Here is a 24,699-nt window from a genome sequence, read left to right as displayed (position 1 = left end):
GAGAAACCTAGATCCAAGCTTTAGGGTTTACATGAGCACATAAAATGTTTTTTTGTATAAAACCCATCAGTCTCCTTACCCGCCTCCGAGGTATCCATAACGTAGGCGACATAACCTGCGCTACCCTGCTGAAGGTAACACCTAGCCCTTGCCGCTGAACACAAAGTCGGCATCGTTGCAACCTCTCGCCCTGTATCACCAGCTCTCCACCACTTGGGGTCCTGACACGAACCAACTGTTGCTCACAATCGATCACCACCCCATTGGGGCTCAACCAATCCATGCCTATGATGACTTTGTTCCCATGAAAAGGTATGGGAACCAAATCCACGAGGTAACGCTCGTCATACATCCTCAAGACACAATTCTTGTAAACCTCTGATGCTCGGACGAATCGGTTGTCCGTAATATTGACCTCTAAAGGACAGTCCAACAAACCTGAAGACTCAGCAAACCTCCTGCTGAGTGCAAGAGATATGAATGATCGAGTAGTCCCCGAGTCAAATAGCACCTGCACTGGGATGTCGTTTACATGGAACGATCCTAAACAAAACATATAGAATATAAATATCAAAACTGACATGTAATAAAAGTTAGGGAGAAGAAACATACCCGTCACCACATCCGGTGTGGCACACGCCTCCTTGGCGGTCAAATGGAAGGCTCGACTCCTCACCACTGGAGCATTTATCTTGCCCTGTCGGCCATCTATAATTCGCATGATCACTGGAGTTGGCGCCGCCCCTGGCACTCCTGATGTCAATCTCGGGCATTTGGCCTTTTTATGTCCCCTATGATTACAATGAAAGCAAATATGGTCTGATGTCTAAATGGTGGGGGTAGGGGTTGTGCAATTCTTGCTAAAGTGCCCAGTCTTGCTGCACTTGTAGCAGCCCGATCCCCCAGCTCTATTGTGACATATCCAACTTCACGGCCATAAAAACCGATTTATTTATGCTTTATTTGAAAATCAGAGTATATTTTTAATGAAATATGTTGCGGAATTTGTTCCAAAAAATATGATAAATAATTTATCAAAGCATTTCCAAAGAAATGTATTATATTAAAAACCTTGGGATATCATTGTTAATACAGATCAAAAGCATAAATATAAACAACATAGGCCTTATAATATCTATTTATTCTAATGGCTTATAATCCATTGATCTCTCATCAGATCATCACTTATGTGCTCTCTTTCCACTACCTGTATACGAGAAAACTGAGTGGGTCAGGCTTAGAAGCCTGGTAAGCACATAGGGTTTTCAACCCACAATAATTAAGTTTATTAATTTCATCAAATCAAACAGCTCGATTACCCGTTCCCGTTATCCTCACTTTCTGTCCCTAGAGCATCTAAAGTAAGGGACTTATCCTAAGGATTTTCATCGGGATGGACAATACTGCTAAGAGGGCTCCTCATACATATATGTCCGTAAGGCAACCATGAGGGGGATGGAGTACATCGGTGAACATATCGTTTACAGACACCTACAGGTTGCGAGCTTGTCAACGTTCCACTAGATTGTCTAGAAAAGTCTGTGGTCGTCATCTATACTCTACTAGATGACTGGATTATCGTCAACATCGAGGCCTCTAATCATTTTATTTCATCATACCCCAACTATTTCATCTACCCATGTTTTACCCCAATATATTTGTAGATATAAAATACATATATACAGTTTAAATCATTTAAAACATGTATAAAACATTCATCCAACAAAGATATCAGGTAAACATATAATATTTACACATAGCACATAATTTATATAAAATAATTAATATCTATGTGTAAGATGAAAGTAACTATGCAATCACTTTAGTAGCGTGAGTTGATAGAATCTAACTAGAAATGGTTCGGCGGTTCGTGATCGTTGGGCTCGGAACACAGAAATGGCCTTTGGAAAACCAGAGAGAATGAAAATAGAAGGTATAATGAAAGAATGGGTCTCGATTGCTATTTATAGGCTGATTTTGGCTCTCTCACATCATGAGAATAAAGGCTCACGTGGTTGCTTAGCCCTAACCTGGTTGCTTAACCCCGAAGCGGCCCATAGGAATCTTCCAGAATCAAGCCCTTTGGACGAAATCCTTATGGGCTCCCATAAGATTTCGTCCATCCCTTGCTCAAGGGATCCACAACCCAAATTCCAATTATCTTATAATTACAATTTCAGTCCCCCGCAGTTTAATTAATCTCTTTTGATCACAAAATTAACTCTTAATTAATTTTTGACCAATATTAATTAAACAAATATGATTTCTCCTTTAATATATTATTCATATAATATATTAATAAACCATAATAACCTCTTTCTCCATTATCCATCCAGTCAAGTTGCATCGGTGAAGGCAACCCAAAAGGAGCATGCTACAACTAGGTCAAGTACATACCAAATATAGTTATGGACTTAGACACTAATCCAATAGTCTCCCACTTGGATAAGTCTAATAACTATAAATGCAAATACGAATTCAAAATCCAATTAGCAATCATAGCTCTCAAAAGCTGTTTTCGAACTTTGACACATCCTTTAGATAAGGGATCGTATAGTCCTCCGTTATTAATATATCGTGTGGACAATTACATGGAACATAGTCATACTTATTGTCCAGCAGTTTGTTTCAGTCCTGACCGGGCCCGACACATAAGTCAAACAAAATCATCGAAGGGCCCAAGATATCGCTTTTACCCTCGTAGGATAAAAGGAACAGATAAACTTCGACTTATATGCTTTTACTATTTACTCATCAAATCATACACAAACAACACGTTTTATAACATCGAGTTACTGATGTGTTCACGCATTATCAATGCACAACCAACTTGCAAACAATAAACCATATATCTAGGGTTAAAGACTATATGATATTATCATCTCACAATCACTCGTGATTAATTCCATGAAATGATTCAAGTGAGCATGGGTTTAATCCAATACTCAAATCTTATTTCAAGAGCACTCATGAACGTTCCATCAAACTTTTGCCATGTCTAAACACTTAGACGGTCTAAAGCCAACTCATGACAGTCTTCATTCATACCTACTTCCAACATATGAGCGACTGTGGATGGTTTAAATAACCTTATTATTTAGGAAGTCAAAACATGCAAAATTGAAACAATAGTAAATAATTAACACAAGACAATAACGTTACTCATAAATAAAACACATTTATTTAATCATAAAATGTTAATTACAATTTATTTATTACAAGTTTCTAAAAGCTATCTAATCACTAAAACTAATATCGTCCTTCAGTCCAGTGCTCCTAGCATGCTACAAGTGCTTAACCCTACTCAGTCCCTTCGTAAGGGGATCTGTTGGGTTCTCTTCTGACAATACCCTCTTCACTACAAGGTGTCCCTCTTCTACTCGATGTCTAATGAAGTGATATTTTCTGTCGATATGACTGGATCTGCCATGATCCCTCTGTTCCTTGGTTAAGGCAACTGTGCCTTCGTTATCACAGAAAATCTCCATAGGCTCCTTTATGGCTGGCACAACTCCAAGGTCTCCGATGAAGTTCTTCAACCATATTTCCTATTTCGACGGTTCGCTTGTTGCTATGTACTCTGATTCACACATTGAATCAACTACGGTTTCCTTCTTGGAACTTTTCCAAGTCACTGCTCCTTCAGTCAGGGTAAAGACCCAGCCTGATTGAGAGCAGAAGTTGTCTCGGTTGGTCTGAAAACTGGCGTTACTATACCCTTGCACCCTTAAGTCATCACTCCCACTGAACATAAGAAACCATTCCTTAGTCCTTCGAAGGTACTTAAGAATATTCTTGTCTGCGGTCTAACGTGATCTACCAGGGTTCCCTTGATATCTGCTGACCATGCTCAAGGCGAACGCCACATCAGGGAGAGTACAAGTTATAGCATACATGATCGAGCTAACTGCGGAAGCATAAGGTACTCGATTCATTTCTGATATATTGGCTTCGGTACTCGGGATTTGAGTCTTACTCAACTTGGTATTGCTTTGGATTGGCAACTCCCCTTTCTTGGAATTTTCCATACTAAAACGCTTTAGTACCTTATCCAAGTAAGTAATCTGACTAAGTCCTATTATTCTTTTATTCTTCTTTCTCACTATCCTTATCCCAAGAATATAAGTAGCTTCTCTGAGGTCCTTCATAGCGAAGCACTTCCCAATCCAGGACTTAACCTCCTGCAGGGTTGGGATGTCGTTTCTTATGAGTAGTATGTCATCGACATACAAAATGAGAAAGCTAACTATACTCCCACTGGCTTTGACATATTTACAGGACTCATCCTCGCTTCGCAAGAAACCAAACTCTTTGACTTTCTCATCAAAACAAAGATTCTATCTACGAGACGCTTGTTTCAATCCATAGATGGATTTCTCAAGCTTACACACTCTATTAGGGTATTTTGCATCTACAAAACCCTCTGGTTGACTCATGTAAGCATCTTCAGCCAACTTCACATTAAGGAAAGCGGTTTTGACATCCATCTGCCATATTTCATAATCATGAAACGCAGCTATGGCTAGCATAACCCTTATAGACTTTATCTTTGCTACTGGTGAGAAAGTCTCATGATAGTCAACTCCAAGAGTTTAAGTAAAGCCCTTCGCAACCAATCGCGCCTTATAAGTGTGTACCTTCCCATCTATGTCAATCTTCTTCTTAAATATCCATTTTCACCCGACCGTCTTACGACCTAGCACATTGTCAACCAAGTTCCAAACTTCATTGTCATACATGGACTGAATCTCGCTGTCCATAGTCTCTTTCCACTTTACAGATTGCGTGCCTGCTATGGCTTCCTTGTAGCTGTTAGGTTCATCCAAATTTACTAGTGTACTATCACTAATAAACGTATCACCCTAACTTGTTATATGAAAACCATATAACACAGGTAGAACACTAACTCTACTGGAACGTCTATGAGGTAAGGAATCGTTAATCAGTTCAACATGAGTTTCCTCCTCGAGTTGAACGCCAGCGTTAGAGGTTCCTTCATCGTTTGATTATTGAAGCTCTTCAAGATCAATTGGCCTCCCACTGTCCTCTTGGCTTATGAGTTCTCGCTCTCGGAAAACTCCTCTCCTCACAACGAAGACAACATTGTCACTCGGTCTATAGAAGAGATAGCTAAAGGACTTTTCCGAATAGTCGATGAAAATACACCGCTCACTACGAGGTTTGAGCTTGTCCGTGAGTCTCTCGTCTTATGAAAGTTTCACAACCCCAAACCTTGATATGTGCCAACGAGGGAGCTTTTCCTGTCCACATCTCGTGAGGTGTTTTGGAAACCTTCTTAGTAGGGACTAGATTAAGGATATGGGTGGCAGTCTCTAAGGCATACCCACATAATGAGATAAGTAACGAAGCTTGAATCATCATGGAACGAACCATGTCCAACCACTACTAGAAAAACAGCCTTCTACGACGCTCATTGCGCGTCGTAAAAGACTCAGACGACGCGCAAATGCGCGTCAAGGAAGGCCCTGTCAGAAAGAAAGACGACGCGCATTTACGACGCGCATTTACGACACGCAATGCGTATCAAGGAAGGCCCTATCATAAAGGAAGACGATACACATTCACGTGTCGTAACCTTACGACGCGCGTGTTAATGACACGCAATGCGTATCAAGAAAGCCACTGTCAAGAAATGCCATGTCATAAATGAAGATGACACGCATTTTTGCGTATCATAATTTTAAATGTTTAAAAAAAATATTATTTATAGATTTACTAATTTTCAAATTAAATAATACATTAAAAATCTCATAATACAAAATAAAATACCATAAATAACAAAGATAATTCATTTCACTAATATGTCAAATACAAATAACTATTCCAGTAGTGAGTAAATGTTATAAAAAAAATGAACTCATTTATATACAATTGCATTATCTAGCTTACTATGTGCCAAGAACTCTCTGTACAAAATGTTATCTTTGGTATGCATGTCTAAATACCTACTAACTCCTCCTATTTAAAAGATAGCCACCAATTTTCTCAGCAAAGTGTTGAAAAGGTACCTGCAATACAAAATCATTAACAAACATAATATATTTTTTTTTTATTGAAGTATATGAAAATTGAAGTAGTTAGTTTAGTTAGCTACCTCATTTTCCTGTTTGATATCATGTGTAAAGAATTGTTACATAAACATCCTATACAGAGTAATAAAGTAGGAGGTTATTTCCTGTAGTTTACCCATAAAAGAAAGGAAAAAAAACTTACAGGTTCTGTAATATAGACACGTGCCAGGTCCTTCAAAAGGTGAATTAAGAGAAACAAATACGTTTGCAGCATTCATGAGATTAATACTTAACCTCCTTCCCATAATTATTCTTTGCATTTCATTGTACAATCTGTTAATCAAATTTATATGTAAAAGGGTCATCAATTTGAACTCACGTTCCAACACCTTCTTTGAATAGATGATTATAATTTCTAGCCACAATTCAACTTATAAAAAGGAAAGAAAACAACAATCTAGCTTATAAAAGATTAATAAATAGAGGGCCTGAAATTGCTTAAAGCTCAACACCAGTAATCGCTAATCAATAAGATAATACTTTGTTTTTTTAACTTCTCCAACCATTGGTGGTTGTTGAGTTGACCCGACATCTTGTTGGAAAAATCAGGGCTTCCTTCAACTTCTCTCACTTTGTCCACAAGAAGGGATGATGGGCTTACTTCCTTCAAATCAACATTCAGATTCTTAAACAAAACCTGAAAGGCCACAATAACAATAGTGAATATAGTATATTATCGGAATTGATGTTATAAACTTTTTGATTATGATGTGTGTAATATGATGTGTGTGCAGAAGAGTAGGGATCTTGCTGGGTACCATAGTTTTCAGCATAAGTAACCTGAACAGGAAGGGTTTGTCCGCTTGCAGCCCCACCGTATGCTTGGTACACATCCACTACACCATGTGTGGCTGCAACTGCAACTGGTGGTGCATACGAATCTTGACTGATCACCATTGTCCTGCAACCTATATATATATATATATATATATATATATATATATATATATATATATATTACAACTGCAACTGGTAACACTGTAACTCCCAGGCACCAAGAAGGGTATTTTTGGAAATTGTAAAAGATCAAAAAGGGTATTTCAGGAAAGTGAAAAACCCTAAAGGGTATGTCTGGAAATTGAGATACCTGAACAAGCTCTTCATTTTCAGCAGCACAATTGGGTTTATCTTCATTTTCAATAGCACACTTGCAAAAATTTTAAACTTTTAAAACCCATCTTAGAAGGACTAAAGGTTAGAAAGGAGAAGTAATGAAGCTATGAGTTGAGAAAAGAGTAATCATAGCAAGGTCTCTAAAATAGACCTGCTGTTCAAAACGGATTTACTCCAAAATCTAAAACAGAAACATAGCTTTAACTAAATTTTATAGAAAACTATGATTGTTCAGGATTCCATAACTATAAAGAACTCCTTCTAACTCCAAAGGATGAATTAAATATGAATTTTACAAAAAGGTGTATCACTTCTATCTCCAACAAGACAGTCAAGTGAGGTTGGCCAATTCTACCCAACTTGTGAGTACAATTCGTCCATACCAAAATTCAGAGAAGTAAAGGACATACAAATGAAAGTCTCAGAGTTGGAATTGAATGAAAAGCATTTCCCAAGCTCCGGATATAAAATTCACATTGTGGACAATCACAACACTAGTAAAAGCTGGTGACTGCCCACTGATCTGGAGTCTGGATCAATTCTAACCAATTTATAATTGGAAATAACACCCCATCTGCTCCAGATCTTAAATTCATAATATCAGGAACATATAGAAACTTGGAATCACTCTGGATACTTTTCCAAGCCTTATAAATGATGAAAACAAAATGACATATCAGAACAGACCCGGATCAGACCTAACAGCAAAGATTCCATTCTTGCACATAGATAAAGTCCTTACCAGTGAGGTTGACCTGCTTAAGAAAGTTAGCCAACTCAATTTGTGAACTTTGGGAACTGGTTTGGGGTCCGTTTGAGTTCTATAGCTCAAGGTATGATTTTTACAATATGACTATAGATCTGATGGAAAACAGAATCATAGCCACCCGTGATTCCTTTTTGGCTTATCCATCCTTCTCCATTGTTAAAAAAAAGTTCTACTAAGAACTGATACAGATACAAGACATGAAATCTAAGTAAACCATTGAGATGAACATGTAGTCAACATTTCATAGATGTAAACATGATATCCCATGCCTCTAACATGGAACATGATATACACATATCAAAACTTTTAATTGAATTTACAAATACATACACTAGCCAAAATCAAGGGATATCAAGTACCTTAGTTGATGACTTGAGTAGTGAACTACAGTCATTTTCTGTGCAATCCATCATGTAGATCATTGGAACTGGGTAAAAGAAGAATAAAAACCAATGAGTGGACAGAAAAAAAAGTAAACAGGTAAAAGGAGCTAAACAGAAAGTTATACCAAATGAAAATACAAATGCCATCTACGCCTTACCATTCCTTGAATGTCTGATATACCTCGCGAGCCACAAGTTCTTCCAGCTTATGATCATCAGGTTGAACATTTGTTACTAGCATTGTGATATCAATATCATCAGAGAGTAGCTGGAAGCCTAAATCTTTAGCAAGTGAAAGAGGACATTTTGGGACCAAACTAAAAAAAACTAGCTGCACTCAGGGCCAGAAGTGTAGTTTACTATATCTTCTTTATAAACCATCATCTGAAAAAACTATTAAAATTACTAGTACAAAATAATTAAGCAAAATCTATATCGATATAGATGCATTGCTGGCCTGAAAGACAAAGAATCGTTTTGCTAGGTTTAACAGGTAGTTAGACAAATTTTGAATCATTATCCATATCAATTAAAATGTCAAGTTCTTTAAGCTCCAGTAAAATACACTCAGGGTTCTATCAGACATGTAGTTTTGAGTTTTCTGAAGTTGACGCATTTAGGCAGTGTGTTATTAATCTTGGTAGGTAGAAAAAACTGCTTTTGGTCTTAGAATTCAAAGCCCTTTATTTTAAAGACAAAAGATCTCAAATATACATGATAAGGTTTCTCACGAAGTGTGATCTTATGCTTGTTTTCTATATATAATCCAAAGAAACACAACCATTAATTTAACCAAAAGAAATTCAACACAATTTAGATATCATGATTTGTTACTTACCCCTTTTCTGCCGGAAGGACGAGGTGCTAATTCCTTCTTAGTGACAACATGCCCTTTGTTTAGACCCAAAAAGAGTCCTGTGTTTGGCTGTTTTGGAGCCATTGGAACCTGAAAACATAAACATATATTAGCGTAAAGCAACATACACTTCACAACAGTTCATCAACTTAGCCTATGCAGTTTTTATTCAATATGACCTGAAAACCTTACAAGCCTCAGACTACAATCAAAATGCGCAATATATATTCTTATTAAACATGAAGTTGATTACAAGATATAAATGAGTTTATGCGTGCCAATAAGTTTGTAAACACCAGCAAGCTTATAAGCACATGGAAAGCATCTTGGAACTATAAGAAGATGCGGGAAAACTAAAAGTACAATGAGGGAAGAAAAACAACCTGGGCAAGAAGAATTTGAGACCAAGTAAACTTTAGTTGTTGTACATTTTACTTGCTTCTTGAAAGAAACACCCAAATTCTTAACTCCACACCAGAGGAATATCACGTGATGTACGTCAACAAGGATGTAAGCCTGAAGTGGGCCCTCAATTCTTAACTCCACACCAGAGTACTTGATCTGAGATACGAGCTTGGTTGCGTTATTCCTTTAGGATAAACAAAAGGGATTCGGTAGTAATGGAGGCGGATTAGGGTTTACAGAGAAAAGGAGAAGGAGAGAGTGAAGGTTCTCGGCTGGTGGAGAGGATGAATTCGTTATTCCTTCCCAAACAGTAACAAATCATTCAAAACTAGAAAAAGATATGTGAAGAAATGAAAAATAAATTGATTACCTGGGTCTCTAACGCAGAAGTTCCAAAGGTGATGACGAGATGCAATCGGGAAGCTAATGGAGCAAAGTTACGGTTCTTCATCTATGTGTTTTTCGATTTATTTGTGGGGAATCTAAAACAAACGAGAATCAAGATTCACATTCCTAATATTGAGACTTGAGAATATAATTAGGGCTTTTTCTAACAATTTCAACATCGAATAGGAGATATGCTGGTTCTAGTGGGTAGAAGTAAGTGGGGGAAGAAGTAGGTGGTAGTAAGGAAGGAGCGTTCATAATTTAGGCAAGAGGGAAAGGAGAAAAAAAGGAAGGCGGGGTTTTTAATTTTTTCAGAATTTCATTTCCCCCTTTCCCCAACTATGGAACGTGCGTTCCATTAAAAAATATAAAGCAACATCCTTAGACGACGCGCATTTTATTATAGGTGCCCTCCGTGTTTTTTTTAAACACTAATTTAAGGGCACACAATAATGCATGTCTTCTATCCTTAAATTTTTTGAAGAGATGACGTTTTTTTAATGTCACTCTCCTTTGCGTAACATAAATCAATGAGTGTCGTGGTTTGCGCGTCGTAAAAGGGTCTTTTTCTTGTAGTGAACAAGGTCCGATTGCGCCTCTCAGCCACACCATTCAGCTGCGGTGTCCTAGGTGGCGTCAATTGCGAAACAATTCCACATTCCTTTGGGTAGTCATAGAATTCAAGACTAAGGTACTCACCACCTCGATCAGATCGAAGCATCTTGAGTTTCCTGTCCAACTGATTCTCCACTTCATTCTTAAAATCTTTGAATTTTTCAAAGGTTTCTGACTTTGTGCTTGATTAAGTAGGTATACCCATATCTGCTATAATCATCAGTGAAAGTAACATAGAAACGGTTCTCATCCCTTGTGGTAGATCTAAAGGGACCACACACATTGGTGTGTATGAGATCCAATAAACCCTCACCCCTTTCACAAGTACCAGTGAAGGGTGACTTGGTCATCTTCCCAAGTAAACAAGACTCGCACACGTCATCGTCCCTAAGGTCGAATGACTCCAACACTCCTTCCTTTTGGAGTTGGGCTATGTGCTTCTTGTTGACATGTCCAAGACAACAATGCCATAAGCATGCTTTATCCAAACTATTGAGAGAATTGATATGCAACACATCATTTCCTAAGTTGTCTACAACCATCACGGTTTCATATATTTCATTACAAGGCAATGCTTCAAAATAGAAAGTACCATTAAAGATCACATTAATTGAACCTTTTTCATTATCAAACCAAAATCTAAAACCTTGTTTATACAAACCATGAAAAGAAATAATTTTTCGTGTCATTTCTGACGAGTAACAACAATTATTCAAATCCAAACCTATCCCACTACTAAGCACTAAAGAGTAAACTCCAATCCTAGTGACAGGCGACGCTTTCCTATTCCCCATGATCAAGTTTATCTTCCTTTGCTCCACATCCCTACTTCTTCTTAGACCATGCAAATCAAAACAAATGTGAAAACCACATCCTGTATCGAGGACCCAAGACATAGCATGTGATGAGTTATTTGAATGAATAGTATAAATACTTGCGAAGGACGACTTTATCTTCCTATCCTTAATATCTTGCAAATATTTCGGGCAGCTTCGTTTCCAATGCCCGTTGTTGTGGTAGTAGAAGCAGTCTGCATCTTTAGGGTTTGAAGAGGAAGCAGCGGGACCAGCCTTGGTTCCACTAGAAGAGGTACCCTCTTGGGACTTTCCCTTGCGGTGGCTCTTTGAAGGAGTCTTCCTCTTCTTTCCGTTTCCTTTCCTAATAACCAAGACGGAGGCGGTTGTCACACCCCCAAACCAGACGGTGTAAACGTTCGGGGATGGAGGACTTCATTTGTAGTATCACAACATAGTAATCAAAGTACAAACAACCATTTTATTTAAAAGTATAAGTATTTACATGTGTTCAATCGTTGTATATTGAAACCAAAAAATAGCTCCATCTTCTCAAAAAGCTCGGGGAGTACCTGTTTATTGTTTCCCTGAGAATACAAGTAATTTGAAAAGAGAGTATCAACATAAAGTTGAGTGAGTGCATAAGTATTTATGTATAAAAGTATGTTTTCTGTTCCATGAATTTGTAAGCTGTTTCAGAAAATCCTATATTTTCTGGTGTATATGAAAAGTAGTTTTAATCTCATAAAACTGTTCTTATTTGTAAACCAATGTTCTGTATTTGTATTCCTTTATGTAAAACTAGTAACTGTGAGTGAGCCTGGTTCCACCAGCTGTTATTGTAAACTGTAATGTAATACTGTAAATTGTATCTTGTAAAACTAGTACTTTGAAAATGTACTTATGTTTTATTCGTTATACACTAACGTATTGTTAATATCTTTTTAATGAGTTATTATAACCATACTGAGATTAGATGGCCTGAAACAAACGCTTTGAAGGCGTTTAAAATTGTTGATAACAATTGTCACTCCTTGGCGTGTATGTCTGACTGTAGCTAACAGCCTAAATGAGGGGTTGTCAGTCCCAATATAGATCTACACACTACTTGTTTCGATCCCCAGACAGGAGATTCTGGTTATAATATCAGGACTTTAACTATGTTGTTTAAATGAATTAAACAGCCTGAATCGAATGACTCATAAAAAGCATATAAACGTTACATGTATAATAGTTATGAAAACCCAATCATCCTGAAATAATGATTGATTGTATATTCCTGAATTAGTATTTTTAAAATGTATTAGAAAGTTGTATACCCTTGATTTGTTTTGAATCAAACCTTTGTTTCTTGTAAAACGGTGTATTATAGTATACTTGAATCATGAATTAATGTTCTATGTATCATAAATTATACCTATTATAATTTATATGTACTTTCTGAATTGGTATTAACTATTTTTGAATGTAACCCCTTGCTCAATAGGTTACAAAGGGTATTTAAACTAAATGAAATAATAGATATTGGCACACCATGTAGTCTAACAATCTTCTTGAGGTAAGTTCTTGTTAGTTTCTCCATCTTGTCGGTTTCTTTTATTGGCAAGAAGCGTGCAAATTTGGTTAATTTATCGACGATTACCCAAATAGTATCATAACCAGCCGATGTCTTGGGTAACTTAGTTATGAAATCCATTATAATCCGCTCCCACTTCCATTTAGGGATTTCAGGTTGTTGTAATAAACCTGGAGGTTTTTGGTACTCTACCTTGACTTTGGCACATGTAAGACACTTGCCCACAAAGGTAGCGATTTCGGCCTTCATGTTAGGCCACCGGTATAGTTTCTTGAGGTCCAGATACATCTTGTCTGAACCTGGATGAATGGAGTATCGGTTTTTGTGTGCTTCATTCATAACCACATCTCTATAACCACCGAACTTTGGTGTCTAGATCTGGTTCATGAAATAATAGACCCCATCATCCATGGCTTCGAAATTCTTATCCATTCCTCTCAGGGTTTCACTTACCACGTTTTCGGGTTTCAAGGCTTCAAGTTGAGCTTCTTTGATCTGTGTGGACAGATGTGAATGGATTGTCATGGTCAACGACTTTACCCGTCGTCCCGAGTATTCTTTTCCGCTAAGGGCATCAGCTACTACGTTTGCTTTGCCAGGGTGATAAAGAATTTAACATTCGTAATCATTCGGTAGCTCCACCCATCATCGTTGTCTCATGTTCAGCTCTTTCTGATCGAAGATATGCTGGAGACTTTTATGGTCCGTGAATATTGTGCATTTTGTGCCATATAAGTAATGTCTCCAGATCTTTAGAGCAAATACCACTGCTCCTAATTCAAGGTCATGTGTTATAAAGTTGACTTCATGTGCCTTTAGCTGTCTTGAGGCATAGGATATAACCTTTCCTCTTTGCATGAGAACACATCCAAGCCCTTGATTAGAAGCATCACAGTACACTACGAAATCCTTTGTCCCTTCAGGAAGAGACAGGATCGGTGCACTACACAAAGCTCGCTTCAGTGTTTGGAATGCTATTTCTTTCTTTTCTCCCCAGCTAAAGGTTACACCCTTTTGGGTCAAGGTGGTAAGAGGCTTAGCTATTCGAGAGAAAATTTGGATGAATCTGCAATAATAGCTAGCAAGACCTAAGAATTGACACATTTTTGTGGGTGTTTTGGGTGCTGACCAGTTTTCAATTGCCTTTATTTTGGAAGGGTCAACGTGTATTCCTTCTGAACTGACCACGTGACCTAGGAAATCAACCTTCCTGATCCAAAATTCACACTTTGAAAACTTTGCATAGAGCTTCTTTGATCTAAGAGTTTGCAATACTTGACAAAGATGTTGGCCATGTTCTTCTTCACTTCTTGAATAGATAAGGATGTCATCAATGAAGACCATGTCAAATATGTCCAGGAATGGACGACACACTCTGTTCATTAGATCCATGAACACACCAGGTGCATTCGTCAATCCGAATGGCATCACTACGAACTCGTAATGACCATAACGAGTTCTGAATGCAGTTTTGGGAATGTTTTCCTCCAAAATCCGTAACTGGTGGTACCCGTATCTTAAGTCTATTTTCGAAAAGTAGTTCGCACCTTGAAGTTGGTTGAACAGATCGTCAATGCGAGGTAGAGGATATCGATTCTTGATAGTAAGTTTATTCAGCTTGCGGTAGTCTATGCACATGCGAAATGATCCATCCTTCTTCTTTACGCACAAAACCGGTGCTCCCCAAGATGAGAAGCTTGGTCTTATGAAACCTTTGCTTAGGAGTTCGTTAAGCTGGCTAGATAATTCCTGCATTTCAGAAGGTGCAAGGCGATAGGGGGATTTGGCTACAGGGGTAGCCCCAAGGATTAAGTCGATTCTGAATTCGACTTGTCGTTCAGGAGGCACTCCTGGAAGATCATCTGGAAATATATCGGGAAAGTTACAGACCTCAGGAATGCTTACGATGTCCTTCACTTCTTGCTTTTTGTTCAACATGTGAGCTAAGAATGCACAGTACTCCTTGCGAAGGTATTTTTATGCCTTGATGCAAGAAATGATCTGAAGGTTCGTTCCGGGTTTGTCGCTGTAAATAATTAGAGTTTCATTAGTTTGCAAGTTCAAGCGAATAACTCTTTCATAGCATAGGATGTCGACATGGTTAGGGCACAACCAATCCATACCTATTATGACGTCAAAACTTTTGATAGAGACCGACATAAGGTCTATTGGGAAAGACAAGTCATTCAAGGTAAGAGTACATCCTATGTATATATCGTTGGTGGATTCGGATTTCCCGTTAACCTTCTCGACTGTGAAAGTTTCATTTAGTGGTTGGGAGTTTTGATTTAGTAGATGTTTAAAATTATGGCTCACGAAGCTCCTCTCAGCACAACAATCAAATAGAATGCATGCATAAGTATTGTTGAGAAGGAACGTACCCATGACTACCGCAGGGTCTACCACTGCTTCGTCGTGACCCAGTGCTAGAATCCTCCCAACGCCACTGACATTTCCAGCTTTTGGACAATCTCTCTTGAAATGCCCCACATCACCGCACTGGTAGCATGCTTGACCTAATCCAATGGCAGGTACTTGGTTAATCGGTTGGGGTGGTGTTCTACAGAATCGGGCAGTATGCCCTTTCTCGTTGCAGTTACGACACTGCATTTCTCGACAATTTCTGTTGTGGGGAAAATTACACTTGTTGCATTTAGGGAGGGTACCAACATAGGGCTTAGTTTGTTCAGGGTTATTAGGGAAAACAACAGGTACAGTAGCAGGTATGGTAGCAGGTACAGTAGCGGCATGTTACCCTACAAGTTTGTGATTGGGATATCGAGGATCACAAACAAGGTGTGAATAACCATGCAAATGTACTTGGTACTCTCGATGTTACAAATCACCTAATTAATGTGTCGGTTAGCCACATACGCTCCATTGATCTATGATAAACATCAAGCTACCCTTTGCCACCTTTGCTAGTCCAAATTAGTATGTCGGTTAACCACACATGCTCCACTAACGACTTGGCAAGGCAAAAAGTGTAATTCCATGGTATAACATCATTTTCACATTTTTCCTAAAGTAACTAAGATTAGGAATTTATAAAAACATTTAGTTACTTTATATAATCATTACACTTTTAATGAGGAATTAGTTGCCTTATCTCACCCGTTCGGCTAACAACCCTCCACCAATCAAGGAAGTGGCTAGTGAGAGTGGACACCCATTAAACTGTCATTTTATAGGCAGCAACCTTATACCTCCCTCCTCCTTGTAGATCAGCTTCGTGAATGAGGCCTACTAACGGTAAGACTAGCTTAATCTTATATATATATATATATATATATATATATATATATATATATATATATATATATATATATATATATATATATATATATCTTATAATATTATAATAGTATAAGGGTCGAATTTTAAACTTGTAAAATTCTAGGGTTTAGAATTTAAATGTTTCAAAATTAAACTTTTAATCAAAATATTTAAATTCCAAAACTTGAGGGCAAGTTTTGAAACTTTTCAAAACATCTTTTAGACCAAATTTGAAAAACTATTAATTAATCATATTACTAATATTTATCTTATGATTTAACCTAATTTTTTTCTTTACAAGATAATTCAAATAAAAAATACAAATAATTAAATGTATCTTATAAAACAAGTAATTATCTTATTTTTAACAATTATCCTTTAATTGAATTAGGATAATCAATACCATATTGAAAAAATTTAGTTTTATCAGTCAAAATTGTTTTTAGTAATTATCTCAATTCAATTTTAGTCAAAATCCTGAAAAATCAGCCACCAGACGAGTCGACTCGCCGAGTCACAAAACTGGACTCGTCAAATAGCCCTGATTCGTCGAGTTCATCTGGTGACTCGATGAGTCCATTAGTCAGAGGCTGAAAATTTCGGCTTTTGAGTTTGAAAAAATTATCTATGCATCAAATACAAAAGAGAAACGATCTAGTCTCTGATACCACTGCTGGGTTATGAGCAAAACAACATTCATATGGTGTTCATGCAAAGCCTAATGCTTGGATCTAGTTTTTCTATTTGTACATGCGACAATTGTCCAAGACAAGCAAACCCTAATCTACCATACAATAAAATCAAATCTACATCTAATGAAGAGTTAAGATGGTATCTTTGATTGTTGCTTGGAAATCTGGAGCCTTTGATAACCTTAGCACCTCAAATGTTGTGCCTCTAATAGATCACAAACACCAAAACAATTGGAGAATGATGGAGAGAAAGGAATGGAGGCTCAAAATCGGCTCTTTGATCTCTAGGGTTCAAGTGGCCGATGTTTTGGATGCCAAAGGTGCAACAACTCAAAAATCAAGACTAAAAATTTCTTTTTAAAACATTAATAAAACCATATTTATAAAAACGTATCATACGTCATAACATAACTTTCGAGTATTGAATTCAAAACATAATCTCATTATCAGAGTCAAACATTCCCAGGCTAACTGTCTATGGTGTGTGCACTGCAATCTTCCCGAGCTCCTCTTTTGAAAACTGAGTACCTGAAACCAAAACTGAAAACCGTAAGCACGAAGCTTAGTGAGCTCCCCCAATCTACCACATACCATGCAATAACATATAAAGCACATACTGGGCCTTGCCCACTGCATCGGACCGAGGTCCGGACTAACTGGGGCCTTGCCCCCTGCATCGGACCGAAGTCCGGAAACTGACTGGGACCTTGTCCCCTGCATCGGACCGAAGTCCGGACTAACTGGGGCCTTGCCCCCTGCATCGGACCGAAGTCCGGAAACTGACTGGGACCTTGTCCCCTGCATCGGACCGAAGTCCGGACTAACCGGGGCCTTGCCCCCTGCATCGGACCGAAGTCTGGAAACTGACTGAACATAGCATAGCATAACATATCAACTAGCATAAACACATATACTGCATACTGCATCGGGCTGTTGCCCGGAACACATAACACATAACACATAACACATAACACATAACACATAACACATAAATCCTGTCTGAGCCACGAAGGCATCAAACATACTAACTACTACATCGGACCGAAGTCCGGAAACTACTGGTAACTGAACGGGCCGGCATTGTGGCCTTAGACCCGTTCCTACTGGAAGGAAACTCACCTGATACTGCTGAACTGCTGCTGCTAAACCCTTTGACTGCTACCTGACCTCTGACTCCGAATTGCTGCTCCACTAGCTCCTCGAGCTACCAATATCAATATAACACTTAGTCCAATTGACCTCCAAAGGTCAGCTAAGTCAACTCTGGTCAAAGTCAACCTTCTAGGTCAACCCTACTCGCCGAGTCCACCTAATGACTCGCCGAGTTCATATGCTCAGGGTCTTTCTATTCACGACTCGACTCGCCGAGTCAATCCATGACTCGCCGAGTCAACTATTCCCGAGTCCTGACCTATCCAACTCGTTGAGTCTCCACACAACTCACTAATCTGAGCCTTGACTCGAAGGGTTTGGGGTTTCGCGACTTGACTCGCCGAGTCCATGAACAGACTCGTTGAGTCCAAGGCAATCTTCAACAGACTCGCCGAGTTGTTCATCCAACTCATCGAGTTCATCTCCATCTTCATACTACTCGCCGATTCCACTCAAAGGACTCGCCGAGTCTATTCAGTCCTTAATCCATGCAGTGGCTTTTCGAGCCAAACAGGGCTTCCAACTCATAGATCCATACTTCTAAGGCTTATCCCCCACGTAAAGTGGCCAACTTTACGTGTAGATCAAGAGATCTAGGCTTAAAACAATCCAAACTAGGGTTTAAGACAAAGAGGCTTCACTATCAACCCAATAACAGATGCTTTATGACTTTCTAAGCCAAGATACACTCAGATTTGAAGTAGCAACTTCAGATCTAGGCTTCTAACTCGAAATAGTTCTTAAGCATGGCATAAAATCCCCAAATCTCATAACAAAATAGATCTAGATGCAAAGAAGGGAAAAATGGCAGCTTAATACCTCCAAGAAGAACACAAACTGAAGTAGATCTCGGATCTACACCTCTCCTTTGAAGCAACCTTCTTGATCTTCAATTTCCTTCCTCCAAAGCTATTTCTCTCAAATGATGGAGGCTCCCACGAAATCTAGGGTTTACAGGTTCTCTAGGATGATATGGAGGCTGAGGGAGGGACATAACTCCCTTAAATAGGATACAACTCCCAGAATTAGGGTTTTCCTTGCACAGACCAGACTCGCCGAGTCTCCTTGGCCGACTCGCCGAGTCGGTCACTTACTCCCCGACCCGGATCCCACTCGGACTCGCCGAGTCCCTCCTTGGACTCGCCGAGTCGACCCCTAAACTTAGGGTTTTCTTTCCTTTCTTGGTCTTCAAACTTTAGGTGTTACAAAAGGGGTCTTTATATAGCTGCAGAATTAGGATTTCAGTCAAATCCCTAACCTGGTTGCTTAAGCCCTAAGCAGCCCATAAGAATCTTCCAGAATCAAGCCCCTTGGACGAAATCCTTATGGACGCCCATAAGATTTCGTCCATCCCTTGCTTAAGGGATCCACAACCCAAATTCTAATTATCTTATAATTACAATTTTAGTCCCCGCAATTTAATTAATCTCTTTTGATCACAAAATTAATTCTTAATTAATTCTTTACTAATATTAATTAAATAAATATGATTTCTCCTTTAATATATTATTCATATATTATATTAATTAATAAACCATAATAACCTCTTTCTCCATTATCCATCCAGTTAAGTTGTTACGGTGAAGGCAACCCAAAAAGACCATGCTACAACCGGGTCAAGTATATACCAAATATAGTTATGGACTTAGACACTAATCCAACAAAATTACTGGTTGAGATGTGATATTTCATAAAATAGATTCAGATTCAAAAATAATACACTTAAATTATTAGTTGTCTTTATGATTACTCTCCACGTGAAGGGCTTGACCTCACATTATACTATAGAATAAAGTACAAGTCATGATTCATCACAGGTCGTTTCCATACTAATTTGGATTGTTTTTATTATGGAAAGTTACTGGTTGAAATGTAGGGTTTGCAAAACCGAACCCGGAAACTGAAAAACCGACAAAACCGAAACCGAAGCATAAACCGACGGTTTGGGTTAGAATTTTCAAAAACCGAAATTTTCAGTTTGGGTTCGGTTTTTAGGTTTTGTAAAACCGAAAGAAACCGAATCGAACCGAATTTCATGTATTATATGTATTCTGTGAGTTATATATGTAATTCTTGGGTTATAAACACAAACTGAAGCATTGCCCCACTGGGTAACGCGTTGTGTGATTGTTTGAAACGTTGCAGGATCGAATCTTTTCAGTGTCGTTTTTCTCGATTTTATTTTGGCAATGAGTTAACTTCATCCCACATCGCCCCCATTACTAAACTCAGCCAATATTCACTTCTATATAAGCTCACCACCCTCTTTCTTTCTATTATCTCTAACTTTGATTGAGTCCTACATCGCTTGGGATATCTAAATATCTCTTGACCTCTCCATTATATAGTTGATGGTTGAGGTGAGATTAATAAATAAGTTTCAGATTTGGTTGGAGTTATAAAACCGAAACCGAACCATGAAACCGAAGTTTAAAACCGAAAACCGAACCCATTGGTTTAGGTTTCGATTTGGGTTTGAATTTTCAAAAACCGATTATTTTCGGTTTGGGTTCGGTTTTAGGTCAAAACCGACCCATGCACAACCCTATTGAAATGTGATATTTCATAAAGTAGATCCAAATTTAAAAATAATACATTCAAAATATTGTTTGGCTTTACGAATACTCCTCACATGATGGGCTCGACCTAACAGGGGATGCGATTCACCATTTTTCAACCGGTTTCGACTTTGGGAGTTCAAGATCCTAGTTTTGATAAGTACATTGTGTAAAAATTCTCTTGTCCAAGAGAAGATTTGGTTATAATTAATGGATAAATAACTATTTTAAGTCATAGAAAATATATTGTTATATTTTAAAATTTAGTAATTCAATGCTATTTAAAAATGTCACACCTTTTCATTTTATTTGTTAGGTTGTTAAAATTCAGATTTTGTCAAACAATCTATTAAGTCGAGTAGCGTCGGGTCGGGTCGGGCCGGTCTATGACATATCCCTGCGGGCTGCGGATACGAGGGCTTACAGTTGCAGCCACGTTCTTCCCCTATCCAAACCTCACCGGAAAACACACTCGCTTTCCATGGCGGCATCTCTCTCATCTATCTCCGCCCTTCGCATCAAACTTCATAGACATTCCTTCAATCCCAGGATTATTTCCTCCTCCGCGTCTTCAAACCCCCAACAATTCTTCATTATTTCACCCCGTCTACCCCCAAAACGCCGTTTCATTAGGCCTTTCTCCCTCAAGTTATCAAGAAGTTTCTCAATTAACTCCATATTCAATGATGATAAGAAGAACAGTAACCCAAGCTTTCACCATTTTCTCGCCCAAGCTCAAGCCACTGCTCTCACTGCTTCCGATGCTACTGAAACCGAGTAAGTCTATACGGATTCCAATTTTTTCCATTTCAATTTCGATTGACGATATTTACTTATAACATAGTGAATGAATTTTGAACAATTCCATATAATTACAACTCCTTACGTTCCTCCAAACAGCTATTATGATACTTTCGAGATCAAATTTTGATATGGATTTTCTTAGAAATCAAACACAGTTTTAGAATCCATATCAATTACGAAAATGAAAATTTAGATGTATGACATTCGTAGTCAAAATGTAGCTTTCCTTTAGAACTCATATACTTGTCTTCTACTCTTTCTAGTGATGTTCCATCCTCTGAAGTCCTTCCAAGAGGTCGCATCTATCAGGAAACCTACGGATGCCAAATGAACGTCAACGACATGGAAATCGTCTTATCCGTGATGAAAAAAGCCGGATACGATGAAATTGTAAACGAACCTGAAAGTGCAGAGATCATCTTCATCAACACTTGTGCTATCAGAGATAACGCAGAACAAAGAGTATGGCAAAGACTCAACTACTTCTGGTTCTTAAAACGCCATTGGAAAAGCAATGTAGCCACAGGTCGCTCACATTCTCTACACCCCCCAAAAGTAGTAGTCCTCGGATGCATGGCAGAAAGGTTAAAAGACAAGATTCTAGATTCAGACAAAATGGTTGATGTTGTTTGTGGACCAGATGCTTACAGAGACTTACCACGTTTACTAGAAGAAGTTGAAAATGGTCAAAAAGGTATCAACACTCTTCTCTCTTTAGAAGAAACCTATGCTGACATCAGCCCTGTTCGAATCTCCAAAGACTCCATCTCTGCTTTTGTTTCTGTAATGAGAGGTTGCAACAACATGTGTTCTTTCTGCATCGTGCCATTTACAAGAGGTAGAGAAAGGTCAAGACCTGTTGAATCCATAGTCAAAGAAGTTGCAGAGCTTCAAAAGGAAGGAGTGAAAGAGGTGACACTTCTTGGTCAAAATGTCAACAGTTACAACGATGAAAGTGATGAAGAAGAGATTGAACAAGGGGGAAATTGGAAATTAAGTGATGGATTTTCAAGTAAGTGTAAGGTGAAGAAAGTAGGGTTGAGATTTGCTGATCTTTTAGATAGGCTTTCAATGGAGTTTCCTGAGATGAGGTTTAGGTACACTTCACCACACCCTAAAGATTTTCCAGATGAATTGTTATATATAATGAGGGATAGACATAATATTTGTAAAAATATTCATCTTCCTGCTCAATCTGGGAATAGTAATATGCTTGAAAGAATGAGAAGAGGGTATACAAGAGAAGCTTACTTAGAACTTGTGCACAAAATAAGGAGTATAATTCCTGATGTTGGGTTGACAAGTGATTTCATATGTGGTAAGAATCTTTAAACTTTTGTGTTTTTTGTTAATTCTTTTTGGCATTTTTTACTATTTTTGTGTTTTTCAAGGGTTAAAAGCAAGAATTAGCAATGTGTTTTCATTGATTTGTTTATTATAGCAGTGTACATTCATTTCTTGAAAGAATATTTCTATTTCTTGAAGTACAATGCTGCAATACAAAAAATGATGTATAAATAAAGGGTTTTATGCAGAAAGTTCCATTATTTTGGGAAATTTTTTGATGAAGTTCTAATTTTTTTAAACAGAAAAGTCCCGATTGTTTAATTTTACATGATAATCTATTATTTCCTGTAAAAATAAAAATAAGGAATTTTTCGTTAATTTGGGCAAAATATTAAATAATCGGGACGTTTCTGTTCAAAAAAAATTTAGGACTTTATCAAAAAAATCCCAAAATAATAAGACTTTTCTGCGTAAAACCCCATAAATAAATGAAAGAATATTTTTATTTCTTGCATTTTGCCCTTTATTTTAGGGTTAATATCATAAAAGACCTCATATATTGGGTTTTTTTTTCTGGATTAAACCTCAACTTTTTTTTTCCAATAAAACCCTCATCCTCTTATTTTTTCCGAAAAAACCCTCAACTTTTTATTCTTCTTTTCTGAAAACCCCCTCACATTTGACCAGCTTTTTTCGGGAAAAATTGCTAAAAGGGCCTAATCAAAAAAAAAAAAAAAAATTGAAAACTAAAAAATGCAAGATCTTTTTCAAGAAAATAAATTAAGTTGAGGTTTAATCCGGAAAAAACCCAATATTTTTATGATATTAACCCTTTATTTTATTCAATTATCTTGAAGTTGAGTAATTTTATTCTGCATGCGAAAAATCAAAAAAGTCCAATGCTATAATAGAAAGAAATGATAATATTATGCTATAAATTATATTAATACACAAATAAATAAAACACTTTTCACCCTTTAATTTATGCTATTATCTTAAAGTTCTTTAATTTAATAATAAGAAATATAATTATTATGCCATAAATTATAAAAACACAAATAAATGAAAGTACATTGCTATTTCTTGTAGGGTTCTGTGATGAGACAGAGGAAGAACACAATGACACTTTAACTCTAGTTAAGTCCGTGGGTTATGACATGGCATACATGTTTGCATATAGCATGAGAGAGAAAACTCATGCACATAGAAATTATTCCGATAATGTCCCTGAAGAAATCAAACAGAAAAGACTCACACAACTCATTGAAGCTTTTCGTGAAAGCACAGGTCAATGTTTTGACTCCCAAATTGGTAGTATTCAACTTGTCTTAGTTGAAGGACCAAATAAAAGAGCTCCTGAAACAGAGCTTATTGGGAAAAGTGATAGGGGCCATAGGGTAATTTTTGCAAACTTGGAGGTCCCGGATTGGGTGGAATGTCGTGGTGATAGGAATCCTAGAGTTGGGGATTTTGTAAAAGTTAGGGTTTTGAAATCTTCAAGGGCGTCTTTGTTTGGGGTTGCGATTGGGATTACTACAATGAGTGAGTTTTATAATGTGGGACAACAAGAAGGTGTTGTGTGTGGAAAAAGTAGTTGAAATTTGTGTTACTTTTAATCTTTTTTTATTTATTTAGAGACAAAGTATAAATATGTAAGAAATTATATGAACATGCTTTCTTATTTTGGTTAAAGAGGTGCATGTTTTCTTAAAGTAAGCCACAATAGCCATATAGATGATAGAAGTAGAATGTGAACCCTAGGCATGGGTGATGAAATTTAAGCAATCAACATAGACTGATTAAGACATTGGTTTAGGACTTGTTTCTTGTTGGTATTGTAGTCTTTACTTTTTTTCTTACAATCTCGTATTATGTTTGTATTTTCACTTAAGCCTCACACAGTGTAAGCATATGTTTGGGTCTCGACACTTAATTATGTC

At 37.6% G+C, this 24,699-nt stretch overlaps 1 protein-coding gene across 1 annotated transcript; it reads left to right on the top strand.

Moving 5' to 3' along the window:
• The first annotated feature begins 21,057 nt into the window (after nucleotides 1-21,057).
• LOC111897302 (CDK5RAP1-like protein) lies at nucleotides 21,058-24,475 on the top strand. Its single transcript, XM_023893259.3, has 3 exons — nucleotides 21,058-21,445; nucleotides 21,736-22,790; nucleotides 23,849-24,475. Exons 1-3 carry the CDS (start codon nucleotides 21,150-21,152, stop codon nucleotides 24,355-24,357), a joined length of 1,860 nt encoding a protein of 619 aa, XP_023749027.1. The 5' UTR covers nucleotides 21,058-21,149; the 3' UTR covers nucleotides 24,358-24,475.
• The last annotated feature ends 224 nt before the right edge of the window (nucleotides 24,476-24,699 follow it).

This window comes from Lactuca sativa, chromosome 3, assembly GCF_002870075.4.
Source record: "Lactuca sativa cultivar Salinas chromosome 3, Lsat_Salinas_v11, whole genome shotgun sequence".
In the NCBI taxonomy this organism is placed as follows: domain Eukaryota; kingdom Viridiplantae; phylum Streptophyta; class Magnoliopsida; order Asterales; family Asteraceae; genus Lactuca; species Lactuca sativa.
The sequence above is the reverse complement of the archived record's forward strand: the minus strand, read 5'-3'. Positions and strand labels throughout refer to the sequence as shown.

Bases quoted from the DNA above. Each gene is read 5' to 3' on its own strand.
- LOC111897302 (XM_023893259.3), top strand. From the start codon at position 21,150: ATGGCGGCATCTCTCTCATCTATCTCCGCCCTTCGCATCAAACTTCAT. The intron at 21,446-21,735 runs GTAAGTCTATAC...TACTCTTTCTAG, and splicing joins TCCGATGCTACTGAAACCGA to TGATGTTCCATCCTCTGAAG. The intron at 22,791-23,848 runs GTAAGAATCTTT...TATTTCTTGTAG, and splicing joins GACAAGTGATTTCATATGTG to GGTTCTGTGATGAGACAGAG.